This window comes from Eutrigla gurnardus (genome assembly GCF_963514095.1).
Source record: "Eutrigla gurnardus genome assembly, chromosome: 10".
Classification (NCBI taxonomy): domain Eukaryota; kingdom Metazoa; phylum Chordata; class Actinopteri; order Perciformes; family Triglidae; genus Eutrigla; species Eutrigla gurnardus.
In genome coordinates this window covers 7345369-7360472 of record NC_139924.1, presented here as the reverse complement: position 1 = coordinate 7360472, position 15104 = coordinate 7345369, and the positions used below count along the sequence as shown (strand labels likewise).

Below are 15104 nucleotides of genomic sequence, written 5' to 3'. Positions count from 1 at the left end.
CAGCGTCAATGTTCATGCATGTTGTTTTTATTTTATGTGGTGCTCCAAAAATAAATCATTGTATATTCTAACAATAAAATTCTATAATTATCTTCCTCCTGCTTCATTCATTCATTAACACTTGACAGTGTCAGGAGTCAGGAATTCTGACCTGAGTTTTGACTTCTGATTTTGCAGCTGAATTGCTAGTTTCTGCAATATTCTAAAGGAAACGTCTAATTTGCATTTTGCTGGTTCTGTGTGACGTGGGGTTCATCCCTGCAGCTGTATCATGAAGCATTTGCAGCACAGCGCCATCTCCTGGAGTCTTGAGAGATGTAAAATCATGCTCATTTTTTTATTGTGCTTGTATTATTCTATAAACAGGCAATATCATCTACAGTTTACTTTTCTTAAAAAATATAATTTTTATTTAGTTTCACGCTTTTTATTTTTCAGAACAAATTTAACAGAATGCGTAAACATCCGAGCTGATTCCAAAATAGTGGATGACATTACATCATTTTAACATTAGAAAGTTGGATCATGTTAAGTATTCAATACATTTGAGATAAAGTAGGGTATGCTTTAAGGCGTGGCTACCTTGTGATTGACAGGTCACTACCACGCCGTCACTACTGTCATTACCACGCTACCAATGCAATTAGCTTCTAAGATTACTTCAACACTAAGCTGTAAAGTTCACCTCGAGTTACTGGAAGCTAACTTTTGTTTACAGCTTCACACCAGAAGTCAGATGGAGCCAGATGCAGTAAGGCCGCCGCTCTGCGTACTATATTCCAATTGCCATGGACGGATTTTCAAGTTAACAAAATATTTCATGCATTAGCATGAAATCAAATCTACTTTCTCGGAGGTTATACGTGTTTAATCATGACATTTTCATAGCAGGGTTCATCATTCACACTGACCACGGCCCCTTCGTTGGCGATGATCTCAGTGAGACTCGCAGCGTCTCCAGCTGGTCCCACAGTCAGGTAGGTGACCTCACTTTTTCCTCTGCTCGCGTCTCCACCCTCAGCCCTCTGATCTGACCCTGAGTCAGCTGAAGCCAACTCTGGCACGCTCGTCAAAATGGACGACAGAGGCCTTTTTGGAGTGGCGCTCTCTGATGACGGCGTGTCATTGGCGCCAGCTGTGTCAGGGGAGTTGAGTGCGGCGTGCTTTCTCCTGATTGGCTTACATATGCCCACCTCGCCTCCCGACGGCCCTCCCTCCTCCCACACACTCGCCCGAGCTCCGAGCTTCCTCCTGGGTGGTTTGGCAATCCCTTCAGCTGCTTTAGGCCTAGGCCTGCCAGTATCCTGCTCCCTTTGTCTCTGGAGGCTGCCGAGTCGCCGGAGCATGGCCTGAACTGGGCCTTCAGAGCTGGTCTCGGTCTTGGACACGGGCCTACCAGCCTTACCCACAGTCACATACACTGTGGTGACTTTATCCACCACCCCCACCTGTCCATCAGAGGCAGATGTCGGCAGCTGGGTCCCTTTGTGAGCACCTGTGTTGGTCATAGTCCGCCTTCGTCCTGACGCCCCAGGGACCTGCAGGGTGGCCCGGGAAGGAGTTCTGTCTACATCCTGGTCTACTGCCTCTGATTCCTGATTGACTGTCACCTGCACATCCATTTCATTTGCCCCCTTCTCACCCTCAGCTCCATCTTCTTCTCCAGCTCTAGCTGCGCCTCCCTGACTTTGGAGGGCAGATAGCATCAAAACCCCCCAGGTTGTCTTGGGCTTGTTGCGTGGGTGTCCCGGCGGAGCACCGGGGTCCTGAGCCGAGCCACGCCGCTCCTTAGGGCTGAAGCGGGTTCCCTCTGCAAAAGAGACGGACGGCCGCTTGGACTTGGCGATGCTGGAGGTGCGAGGGATGTTGAAGGGCGAGGTGATGTCCTCACTGCTGAAGCCAGATGGGTCTAAGAACATGTTACACTTGGAGCTCATCTCGTGGAACTCGCCGCCTGCCACTGCCGAGATGTCTGCCAGGGAGACGGAGACAGAAAAAGTTCAGCGGCGGTTCTGCTCACCACCAGACGAGGGCAGTGTGAAGTCTGCTGCTCCTACCTTCTCTTGGAGGGACACAGTAGAGCGCCTCTCCCTCCTCCTCATCACTGTCGAAGGACGACCCCTCAGTCACCCAGCCAGAGGAAGGAGGCTCAATGAAGCTGTGGTTGAATGTCAGCTCTGGGTCATGGTGAGACACTGTGTGTGCGAGACGTGAACATATATTTAATAATAAAAGATAATCATCAGAAATCAATAGACAGCTTGCTAGGTTTTAAGAGCTTGAATTTAATTCGGGATCAATAAATAAATAATAATCTATCTATCCATCCATCCATCCATCCATCTACGAGAAACATTTTTAGTAATGCTGTATTTAATTTGATGTCAAATACGTTCCATACTGAAAAGCCCCTCAATGCAGTGACATATGTTGATACTACTGAAAAGCACAGAAAGGGGGACGTGTTGATTTAGGAAAGGATGCATTTGATGATAATTTCATCTATTTCATTTCTTTTGTAAGAAGCTGTGGGCATACGGTGTCTGTACCCCTGAAGGAGAGGTGAACTACTGATAAACAGTTGAGTAACTGGTTGAGTACAATGCATCATTTATTATACTAGACATGCTGTGCTGCAGGACTGACCCGTGACACGAGGCAGGCCAGTGGACCAATTGGAAATACAGGGGAGGGCAGCACCGATGTTTGCCAGGACGCTGTAGACGTGATACTTCATCCGAATTGACAAGCCTCCGTCAGCCAATGTCGCCCTGGAAGACATTGTGAGAATTTCACACTTTTGCACCATTAGTTGAACCCAATTCAAATCCTTGGTACTGAATGGCTTTCCAACATTTGAAATGTCATAATAATACAGCCTGTCATGACTCCAAATCCAAGTAAAGGCACTTGTTGGTCATTTTAGCCTTTCTACAATATGCTTATAGAGTATGAGTGGACATATGACTGGTATAGAGGGAATAAGAGACTGACCTGTCTTTGCTATCAACAGGACCTCCTCCACAGCACAAACAGCAGCAGAGCACAGCAAGGAGCAGCAGGAGCAAAGGAACCAGCACACCTGCTAGGACTGCAGCCCTGCCACCTGATGGACACACACATATGGGATGACCTTCAGGATCAGACACTAAGCTATGGATGGATGATGGATGGAACGATGGATGATGGATGGACATACGTACTGTATGGACAGACTCCAGTGACCGGGTCGCAGCTGTTCCCCTCAACACAATCACAGGCTGAAGAACAGTTGAGGCCGAACTGCAGGGCGGGGCAGCTGCTGTTACAGCTGGGAAACAAATGTCACACATTTACGTCACCACGTCAATGAAAAGATCCTGTCTATGGATTGAAGGGACCATAATGGAGGCTTTGCATGTTTAAACTTGCTGACCTCAAATTGTGTATTGACGATACTGAGAACTGTTCTTCAAGGCTAACTTTGTTGCATTTGCTTAAATTACATGTCTTGGGTTTGAGAAATGGGAGCAAATTTACATTGAACTTTTCATTTCCTAATAATGTAGGTTTGTAAAGAAACCGTTGACAGCTTAGTGGTTAAAACATTAAAACAAAAGTATAGAGAACATGACAGACACAATTCAAAACTCAAAACTTCACCTCTCTCCCCGAAAGCCCGGCTGACAGATGCATCTTCCTGTCACGTGATGGCAGTTACCATGGAAACAAGGGCTACACAGGAAGCTGCAGGCGTCTCCAAACGTCCCGTTAGAGCAGGCCTCCTCACACCTGGGCGACAGAGAGCAATGACTAAGGACACAAATATTCACTCCACATTTAAAACAGCTCAAACTGATTTTCCATAATTTCATACACTTTGAAAAATGCACTAAGTATCTAGTCCTTTTCACTGTGACTTAAATATAACATGGTCTAAAATGCTTATGTTTGGCTAAAACTTGCGTGCACACCTGGCTCCAGTCCATCCAAGGTCACACCTCCAACATTTCCCAGTTTTGGGGTCACAGGGTTCGTTATCCTTGCAGCGGGGACACTGCTCCAAGCATCCGTCCCCGTACGAACCAGACGGGCACGGGCGATCGCACCGCGTACCGTTCCAGCCCGACTCACAGGAGTCACAGGAGCCATCGGTGTCCGAGCAGAGCCGGTCGTCTTTACAGTAACCACAACTGAGGGCAAAAATACAAAGAGGAACCAGCGACACGCAGGATATTTAAACAAACATATGCATCCATTGACACCTACCTCATTTGACAACCACTGCCGTACTTGCCGGCCTCGCATCGCTGGTTGCAGAAGACCCCCTGGTACCCCGGGTGGCACAGGCACTGCCCGCTGGCCGTGTCACAGCTGCTGTGTGTGAGGTCACAGTTACACCGCCTGTCACAGCTGGGTCCCCACCAGCCTGCCTCGCACTCGCACACACCGGTACGCTGGTTGCATGGCGACAGGTAACAGTTGCATGTGACGGGACACTTCAGCCCCCAGTGGCCCCTGTGGCACTGACAGCGGCCCGTTATCTGGTCGCAGCCGGGGGCCGCAGACCCCCCGCTGACACACTGACACGGCTTGGAGCAGATGGACGTCCACCAGCCTTCGTCGCAGGTGCAGTTTCCGTAGACCGGGTCGCAGTGGCCGTGCCGGGCGCACTTGCAGGCGTACTGGCACTGTGGACCCCAGCGGTTGGCGTTGCAGGTGCACTCACCAGTGACGGGGTGACAGCGGCCGTGTGGGTGACACTGACACACCTGGCGACAGTCTGGGGCCCATAAATCAGGAGGACAGCCTGGCAACAAGCAAACAAACAGAGAGAACACATATAACACTAAACAACCGATGTATAGCAGTGGAAGGTTCAGGACTGTACTTCAGCACAGTGTTGAGGTACTTGTGCTCAACTTCTCTCAACTCAACTTTCTATTTTATGATACTTTCTTCTTCTACTCTACTACATTGTATTTTTACTTCACTATATTTGACAGCTCTATCTCTTGGTTAATTTTTGACATTTTTCATACAAACGTCTATAAAAAACAATGTATTGATGAAAATTAAACCGGTGGCCCCTAACTTCTTTGACTTGTGACCCCTAACAAAAGAGTAGTGTCTAGTTGGGGCCCCATATCACAGTATCACAATTCAGATGTTTATGAGTTTTTAAAGGGCCGCTTCATTTCCTTAGTGGTTTGTTTGTTACAGCGTTTAAATTACAGCGATATAATTATCTTTTCTTTTATTAAAAAAAACAAACAAAGATGAATAAAACATAAATAAATATAAATAAATGCAAATGCTACATAAAAAAACATACAAGTCACATGGAAAATGATTCTAAACACAACTCACGTGATTTACAGTGAGCTCCAAAGTAGCCAGGTGGGCAGCGACACACTCCAGGATACACACAGGTCTCATCCTTCAGGCAGGCCTGCTCACCCTCACACACAGCTACGCACACACACACACACACACACACACACACACACACACACACACACACACACAATACCAGTGAACAAAACACCAGGAAAACACAGCAAATATGGAAGCAATAAAAGCATAATTCCTGCTTCTGATCATAGTTAGACTCACGTATGGTGCACTCTCTTCCCTCTTGCTGCCATCCAGTACAACAGACCAAAGTTGAGGGGTCCCTGAATATACAGAAAATAATCAAATCACCCTGACATAGTAGCAAGTAATAGCAGAGCCTGAGAGAAGATAAAGCGTAGCCTGTATTCAGACCATTGAGTGGTCCAGCAGTCCTCCAGTCCTTGAGAAGGTGGGGCTACTTGAGGAATACCTTGGCTCAAAGGATCCAGTTTGTCACAGGAACTGTGCTGATATTATGACCAGAATAAAGGTGTGAGTGGAGGTAAAGTTGTACCTTATATTGTGGCAGACGTTCCTCCCAGCAGGATCCAGTGTTTGTGAGGAGGACAGCGAGCAGCAGAGCAGAGCGCTCAGCGCTCCGAGGAGAAGCTTCATCTCCACACAGTCCAAGACCAAAACCCAGGGACCAAATATCTGTCTCTCTTTGTGTCCAGTCTGCTCCTGGCTTCTTTCCCTTCCTCTCAACTTGCTCTCCACACAATGAGAGGTATCTCACTCTCTCTGTCTACCCTCCACCCTTCCCTCCTTCCTTCTCTCCTGTGTGTTGTCTTGGACCTGCAATGCAGCCAGAGAGGTCGAAGCCCCCGGGTTTCCTCTTCCCATTTCCTGGGGAAGTCGAAGCCACTTCCTTCTATTCAGCCAGACTCTGAGCTTTTTAAAGATGGTCGAACACTAACGCACAAAAACTCGCCACACACACTGGTGGGGCTCCTATGAACACAAACACACTGCTTATGGCCACCTTTTTCCCAGAATCTATTGTTGACAGTCTTCCAGGACATGATGAAGAACGCCTTCGTCCTCCTTATAAGTCTTGAAAGTCGGGACAAAGACGGACACGTGATCACTTTGAGCTCCTGCTTTCATTCAACTTTTGGTGCACATTTTTTAATCTATTTGTGTGTTTTATCCTTGGAAAGAATTGCATTGAGATCATCTTGATTTTCAATACTTCTGTTTAATGGATTTTATTGAATCTTGAAATCTCAATATCACAGAAGATCCATATTTTAAATTGTTTTTAAATGTCATCAATACAATTACTCAGATGGCTATTGACATCTTAAATCTGTTTTGCAACATTATATTTACAAAAATAAATTGCACTGCATTTTCTGGACAACATGATCTGATTGAAAGGCCATACATTGGCTCTGAACAAATACACCGCTGGTCTGTCGCTGTCTGGTCTGACATTAAAAGGGAAAAGAATGTGGTTACTTTTAGGGAACTTGTCAGCCAATATGGAAACTAAAAAAAAAACATTTCTCGTGCCATTTCTCTTCAAAGGAGAGTAATCAGAGAGGCTGGTACTGGAAGGTGCTAACACACACATATAAACATGCACATTTATGGCACCAGCATCAAACACACAGCAGCCAAAGCCTCTGTGAAAATTACGAAAATATGTTTTTTTATTAATACAAGCGGTAAATTAAGGCTTAAGGGATTAAAATGCACTCGCTGCTGGAAGAGACTGGTAACATGACCACAACTTTCTCTTTCTGTCATAAAAGTGCTTCAAAGCCTGAAAAACAAAAAACACATGGCTTAAAAATTCCCCCCACTGAGGTAAAATCATGATTAGTGATAAAACGAACCACCGCCCTCTTGTGGTACCGAGGTGAACTTAGTATATATACTGTTTTCAATATACTGGAGGTGAGTTAATGTCTCCAAAATGTCTTTGGTGTTTGTTAAAATCTTTGAGGATGCATATAAATACCCATGACTAAAAACCCTTTTTGCACACAAACAAACAATATGATTGTTGTATTCACACTTAAATCATAAAAAAGGAAGTATTTTTGTGGTGAGTTAAAAACAATCCCTCATAACACTGTGGTACCATATATACTGTAGTACTACCTCTATGGAAAAATAAGGGGACTTTGAGAGTGAAATTAACAAAAGGGAAAATGAAAGAAGTGAGTTAAATTGAAGAAGTTGCTTTTGTTGCGTTCAAATGTTCATTTTCTGTTGAAAGCTGAGGAAGAGGTTCTCACTGGGGGAGGGAGGGTGTCTCACAGGGTGAACTCTGTGGACAACAGAAGAATCAGGGGGCCGGTCCTTGCCTCGTCTCATCACCCACTTCTGAATCTCCGATGATCTCCCAGCTGGAGGCGGAGTTGCTCATGTGGTTGGGGCTCCGGCTGCTGCCCGACCGTGTCAGGAAGCCAAAGCTGCAGCAGAAAGAGTAGAACAGACAGGCCTGATGTCAGATCTGCAGTCAGGGATTACAGCTAAATATAGTCCAGGATTGGACTATATTGGACCAACACAGTGACAGCGTCAGCAGAGAGAGCGATATGAAAGCAGGGCTTTAAATCACAGATCATGTCTGCTGTGTTGCTATCATTCTAGCTTTGCATTTAATGAGTTATAGTGCTTCAGTTATTAGACATGAATTGATCATCCTTCTTCATAAATCTACTAAATCTACTAGATAATGCAAAATGCAAATCAGATGTATTACACTGGTTGTCTAACGTAGCTAAAAAGCCCCATATCACATCTTGAGCTGTATTTTCAGGCCTGACCAGACAAGAGACGGCAAGCACAATCTTAGTTTAATCCCATTTACAGTCAAGAGGCCCAGACTGAAAAGTGCATTCCCCAATTTCATTTCCTACAAGTTAGCTCCTGGCGATTCTTCATTAGTTTAGATTCCACCTTTAACTCAACGTATGCACATTTCTGAGAAGACAGACTTAATATAAGTGTAATAAACATCTATCATTAAAAATCGACTTGGTTGATTTGCTGAATAACTACGTGATAAATTAACTTTACTGTGTTTCAATGTAAACATATAACAAAAATAAAACACTGTAAGAAGATAAATTATTCCTAAGTTTCTCTCTCTCCCTCCCATGCTTCAAGCAAACGGCAGTAAGATGAACCTGAGCTTTCCTGTTAACAGCATCCTCCCTGTCTGAGTCTGTCTGATCTCCGTGATAATAAGAAAATCATTTCTATGGCATATTTCTTTGGACAAATCACTCAAATAAGGACATTTTGTGCAAAACATGTGCCTGCGTGACTCAGGTCCCTTGAGTCATTTTTTCTTGGTTTAACTTAACACACTAAAGCCATGCTTTTACAGAAATCATTTTTTTTTTTTTAAACTGGGAGTAACATTCAAATTGAAGAGAACATCATCATCATCTCAGATATTCTGCGGACCAGCATTGTGATTTCAAGGCAGCGTAGAAGTGTAGGTCAAAGTTTACTCACAGGTTCCGAATTCGTGACTCAGCCGGTTTGTCAGCGCCGTCAACTTCAGCGCCATCTACCTCCGTCTGCCCAAACAGAGAACTCCTCTCCTCTTCGTCACTGGCAAGAAGAAACAAAAACATGATAAAGGCCTTCTCTACACTGGCTTATTATTTCTGGAAACGATGATGCGTGTCGAGTGTGTTGAAGAGAGACCTGCTGCTGCATTCCTTCACAGGAATGCCAAGCATCTTTGCCTTGATGACCTTTCTCCTTTTATTGATGGTAGCGCGAACGGCTTCTAATAGGAAACCTGGACACCTCTCCTCATTCAGGATCTCCCTGCACAAACACACAATCGTTCTCATTTACATGTAAAATAAATACATTATCCTCAAGCTAAAACTCTTCAGAACAGGATGGCAAAACAAGTCATGTCCACACACACAGTAGACCCACCTCTGATAGTAGTTCAGCTCCTCCTGCACCAGGAAGAGGTTGGTTTTGAGCTCGTTCCTCTCAAAAATGATGTCTCGCACCTCCTTCTTGGTGAAGCACGGCTGATCGGGATCCTTCTGGTCAATTGTTGACTTTTTATTGGACACGCGAGCTGTTTGACTCTGACTGGACTGATGGGAGAACAGAGAGAAATTTGGTCATACAGACTACGAAACCTACTTCAAATTACATACTGTATATATATACTGTATATATATATATATATATATACACACACACGCCAGTTACACATACAGGGCCATTGCTGTTGGTTTTGTCCAGCTGTGTTTGGAGGTTTTCTATCACTTTGTTTTTCTCCTTCAGGTCGGCCTCCATGTCGGCCTTCCTCTCCACGGTGCTCTTCAGCTGGGTCTGCAGGACGTTCTGCTTGTGCCGCAGCTCCGCATTCATCTTCATGAAGCGCTCCAACTGCTCCTGGAGCTGCACACACACACACACACACACACACACACACACACACAGATTAACTACTTTAAATCATGAGCAGCAGCAAGTAGACCTACTAAACGGGTTTCAAGTCCAAAGTTTTTATTCCCCCAACTTTAAATATAGTTAAAAGTTGGGGCTGAACCAAGAAAAACAATCTATTTCTATCTGGCTAAGAAAAACAGCAGCAAAATAGTGGGGTGAAAATGTCTCCATGCTTGGGATCTGGACCAAAAGTCTGGGGGATGGACAAGACAAGGAATGTCACCATACAAGCGCAGCATTCATTTGAATGGCGAAAAAATTGTTGGCATCCATTTCCGCAAACAGAGAAACTACTTCAGTTGACCATGAGCTGTTTTTTAGCCTGGAGTCAACTGACTGGGTGCAAAATGCAAAGTATTAACGAACACACGCCCAGTTATGGCTGCTATCTAAGTCACGTGGTATCCATGCCTTTAACACACATAGAGACACGTGCAACACTCACACAAGGAGACACACGGTGGCTGTGTGGGGGGAGAACTCTGTCCTGACTTGTGTTGTGTGCAGCTGAATCCTCAACTAGTAACTATACAGACAAGCTTGGCACTCTTCCCTCTCTCCCTGAAACACTTCCTGTCTTCCTGCGTGTTTATTGGCGTGGTTTACAGGATGTAGCTTCTCTTTTGATGTGATACTCAGCTGTCTAATTAAGTGTGTGCAAATATTTAAAAAACATTATCTAAGCGTGACAGTTATCTAATAAACACTAATGTTTCTACAAGATAGTCAAGAAGCCTTTTAGGAAAACACCTTTTGTAACCACAGCCATAAATATTATAGTTGTGTTTGTGTTATAGGTGTCATTTGCACTCCACCAACAACAGCAGGTTTCTCTCTACTTGTAACTACTGCTACTAAACCAAAATGACCACCAGCTGCCATCAGCTGTGTCATCAATAAAGTGATACAAATGGATTTGAAAAATTAGTTGACAGCTGCTGTGTTCACATACAGAGTAATCGTCCTATATATTTGTGTTTCATGTTTGCGTCTCCTTACCGCCTCGGCCTCCTTGGAGATGGTGGACACCTCCTGGACTTTTGCCCTCAGCTCATCTCTCTGCTTGTCCACCACCTCCTTCAGCTTCAGCATCACCTCTCGCTCCTGCCGCTGGACACGGTCTGCACACAAAACCACAAACATAAAGGGTCCTGGAAGAAAACAGCGCTCCTAAATGTGCATGCTTTTTGGAAACCTTTAAACACTGACTGCTGGCTGTGATTCCTGTTAGAAATTTAGAGCAATGATCATACATGTATGAAAATATTGAGGCATTGAATAGATAGGAGTATAATGTTATACTTTATATTGGTGTTTAATGAAGCCACTTTACTGATGTGCAATGTTGCATAATAAATGTGGAAAGTAGAGTGACGACTGCACACGGGATATGAAAATATACAACAAAGCTGGATACTTTAATTCCAGCCATTCCTACCATTTCCATGGTGACAAAATATCACCATAGTAATTCTGAAAACAGATTATAGTGGGAACTAGATCAAGCACTCTTGATGTGCAGTAATTACCATGAAACAGAAGAAAACTACACGTAACAGGTTATTATGACTAAGATCAAAAAACCCTTCATCTAAGTGTTGTAGAATTGACAGCAGATGCTGCACACAGTCTTTGAGAGGGTTAGTTCAGGTATGGGAGGCGAGGGAGAAATCTCTGACGCGGATATCTCAAAACTTGGGGAAACAAAACCACTTCACACATTTTATCCATGGGCATGGCGAGATGTTTTTTGTTTGTTTCATGATTAATATACACTTTAGACATCTAAGTCTGTGTTTTAAATAATATAGACTGTAGTCCCTTATAATTTAAGTCCTGTACGTGAACTAAAATATTTGACAGCACATTGGAACTTCAAGTCAGCTGAGTGAGGCTGAGTCAAATAATCAAATACATATTATGAAATGTTTTTTCTGTCAGTGCAAGAAAACAAGTGACTCCACCCTCTGCCTCACCTTACTCTGGTTAGTTTTGTACATGTTGAAATATATTGGTGAACACAAAAGGAGAAGTAGGCCTAATTATCTACTTTTCGTTTTACATTGCCAACTATTAAAACTAAATTGATGAAGCGGGTGTCAATAGTAAATTGACTAGTAAAAATACTGCCAATGTTTTTAAATTCTAAACTGTAATGTTTATTTCTCTCTTTTCTTCAGTTCATTGTTTTTGCGTGCAGGATAAAGACAGCCCTCTTCTGAGTCCTCTCCTACCTGTTACAACTTGCAACGACCAGTTTGACTGCTTTCAGCTTCAGTGCATGTGTGACTGTTGACCCAATGCTTTGAATCTGCACACAGTGCACAAAATCATTGGTGGGGACGCTATTAAAGTACTGTTATATACATTTGCATCCTTGGACTGGAGAAGAAGAACTACATAACCAAATGGCTTTGAGGTTGATTTGCTTGTTTAGAAAAGAGGAATGGCAACCCTGGATGAGTCCTTGTATTCGGGGGATCATCGATACACTTGATCTCAATTGATTTGCTTTTGGAATTAAGTATTTTGGAGCTAATTTGGCAAGTCATTTAGCAAACTGTCCAGGTTTTAAAAGCCTGGGACCTACCTTCCTGTGCATGGCTGCCCTTCAGCCTGCTCTGTAGCTCCTCCCTGTCCTCCTGGAGCTGCTGTACCTGGGTCTGCAGCTCCTCAACCCTCTTTTTCCACTGCAGCTCCTTCTGCTGCAGCACCTGCTTAGGGGATGGGAGACAGACTGTAATACCATAACCTCATTGACATGATACTAAACTTAAAAATCAGATGTTATTGCCCTTTGTGCTGTTAAAATCTCTTGAGCATGTAGGAATTTGGATTTGTGTCCAAGTGGGTGTGTCATTTTATTGTAAGTGATTACAGATGTTTTGTTGAAAACACATCTCAAAAGCAAATTCTGACTTCTGAGAAACACAACTCTTCATTTTATTTCTCAGCAATGGTTATAAGAACACCGTCATGCATGCCAAGAGTTAGACATGCTGACGGATACGCCTTACCAGAACAGATTTCATGTGAATGACAACTAGCAACAGAACAAATACGTTAAGACTTTAACAGTATGTTCAATGGATTTTCAGACAAATAAGAGCTTTCCCATTACAAACTCATTAGAAATATTGGTTGTCAACAGTCTCAAAGCTAATACATTCTTTGGAGTGTTATTAAACCATAACACAAAATAGTAATAGTAATGTCAGGCTCCTGTTGTGAAAGTACTCTAATGTTACAGCAGCATATTACTGTATACTTGTATGTACCACATGTACTAGTTGACCCTGCATTGTATTTTAGACTTTACAACACTGTAGCATAGCTTGTATGCAGAGTAACCAGGGATTTGTTGACACTACAAACTGTTACTCTATTGCAACTCAAAAATGAGTAGGCTTGACACCCATATGACTGTTTACTTGCAGACTGAGGTTTTAAGTAGTATGCCATGCAAAACACATGTCTGTAATCTGGTTGGGGGCTCCATGGCAGCAGCATTGAGCTGCTGAGGTCTTGTTAACCCTTGATATCGTGCTATAGTATATTCCCATTCAACGCTTATTAACTAAATGTGTCCTATTTGTGTTCAAATGTACAACAAATAATATGCTATCTATAATAATTACTGCTGTATACTCACTGATCAAAATGTTTTACATTGTTGTACCGCCATTTATTATTAAAGCATGAGTACTGTGATAAATAACACCACATTAAGTTAGGTTACTGCTAATATGCTACTTTTACATATATAACAATGGCAACATTGCTGATTATTTAGCTCGCTAACAGTATTGTTTGTTATCTGCTCATAATTCTACCAAAGCTAGCTAAAATCGCTTTGGCGCATCGTTAACATACATCTATTCACAAGTATGTTTAACATTCACACCATTAACCGTTCAGCTGTAACGCCGAAAGTAACTGACGTACCGCGGTTGCCTTGACGACAAGGGGGGGGTGGTATTTTTCAGTGGTATTGTTAGCAGGTTGGCGGCAATTAGTCAGATAACTGACAGTTAAATCACAAACAAACCATATAAATACAGCGGAAGGAAGTCCGTGTTATCGATATACAAGCCCATCTTTAATGTTTATGTTTTCGCTGCATTTGGGAGGTCGACGACGAAACGCTAGGCTAACTTAATGCTTTAAGAACTTTATCTCGACACGAGGTTGTAACACTGGAATACACGAGGTTCTAACACTGGAATAACACACACACACACACACACACACACACACAGTGGCTAACAGGAGCTGTCGCTTACAGTCGGAGTTTACAAAATGCTGGGAGGATTAAACGCTCCCCGCGTCTCTCTCTCTCTCACCCGTATGTCGTTCTTGTCGTTGCCGTCGTCGCCCTCTCTGCCCGCACGTTTCTTCTGCTGCTGCAGCTGTATCGTCTCGAAGGTCCTGAGCAGCTCTTCTTCCTTCAGTTTGTGTGCGTGGTTCCTCGTCGCGAATCCCTCCAGCAGCTCCAGCACTTTCACCACTTTCGGCACCAGACCCACGACGCTCTCTTTTCCGCCGCCGTCGATAAGTTTCTCCACCTCGGCGCCGATCAGCTTGGCTATGTCGTACACGTCGTCCACGGTTAGAGCCGAGACAGTCCTGTGGAAACAGCCCTCTGGGTGTTCGCTCTCCGTGTTCGCTTGGGGCACCTCCATGTTCCACCTTCACATTACTTTTTTTAATCAGTTATCGAAACCGACCGTGGCTTGTCAGCGAGACATGGCAGATTATAATAGCGAAAGCAGCAGACTAGTGCAGGCGTGCTTCTGTTGAGCCCGCGCTGCAGACGCGACAGACCTGGCCTTGCTCCTCTTCTAACACGTCACGCATTTTTAATGTTTGCTCACAAAAACACAGCCTACCACAGAAAAAAATACAAGAACACCGAGTACTCCGCAGTGAAACATATGGTACAAGCCCGGACAGTCCGGGACAACAGTACACCCGTAGGATCCGCCTACTTTTCTGACCAATGTAATTCGAGTATGAACACGCACGCGGCCACGCGCAGACTCGCCTGACAGGTCGAGCATACTGATGCGCGCACCAGAGCGTGAACATTGATTTTCCTCTGCTGATCTGCTGCCGCAATGCTGACCTATAACTATTAATCCACATGGATCAAATCTAAAAGAAAACCTTCATTAATATAACGTTAAATTTCAACAAAACTTTACACGTTACAACATGACGTCAACACACCAGACTTAAAAAACAGCAAAGGGCCAATTATTTGATAGAAAGCCATATTTCCA

The 15104-nt window shown here is 43.9% G+C and overlaps 2 protein-coding genes across 3 annotated transcripts; both read right to left on the bottom strand.

The window, feature by feature from the left end:
* Positions 1 to 229: 229 nt before the first annotated feature.
* scarf1 (scavenger receptor class F, member 1) lies at positions 230 to 6234 on the bottom strand. The gene is given in 13 exon segments (XM_084018775.1): positions 230 to 1972; positions 2058 to 2195; positions 2647 to 2771; positions 2995 to 3106; positions 3204 to 3310; positions 3643 to 3771; positions 3954 to 4172; positions 4249 to 4789; positions 5350 to 5451; positions 5596 to 5657; positions 5891 to 6091; positions 6093 to 6123; positions 6126 to 6234. Coding segments are annotated over 13 exon segments (2976 nt in total). The 5' UTR covers positions 6220 to 6234; the 3' UTR covers positions 230 to 857.
* A 1342-nt stretch (positions 6235 to 7576) lies between these two features.
* Positions 7577 to 14770, bottom strand: rilp (Rab interacting lysosomal protein). 2 transcript variants are annotated; one of them, XM_084018776.1, is made up of 8 exons: positions 14166 to 14770; positions 12413 to 12539; positions 10822 to 10943; positions 9586 to 9771; positions 9292 to 9461; positions 9049 to 9174; positions 8854 to 8952; positions 7577 to 7799 (listed from the first exon to the last, which is right to left on the bottom strand). In XM_084018776.1, the coding sequence occupies exons 1-8, from the start codon at positions 14502 to 14504 to the stop codon at positions 7673 to 7675; spliced, it is 1296 nt and encodes a 431-aa protein (XP_083874902.1). In that variant the 5' UTR covers positions 14505 to 14770; the 3' UTR covers positions 7577 to 7672. The 2 variants fall into 2 exon arrangements, with proteins under 2 accessions (XP_083874902.1, XP_083874903.1); XM_084018777.1 differs by having other exon boundaries at positions 12413 to 12536; positions 14166 to 14768.
* Positions 14771 to 15104: the final 334 nt, after the last annotated feature.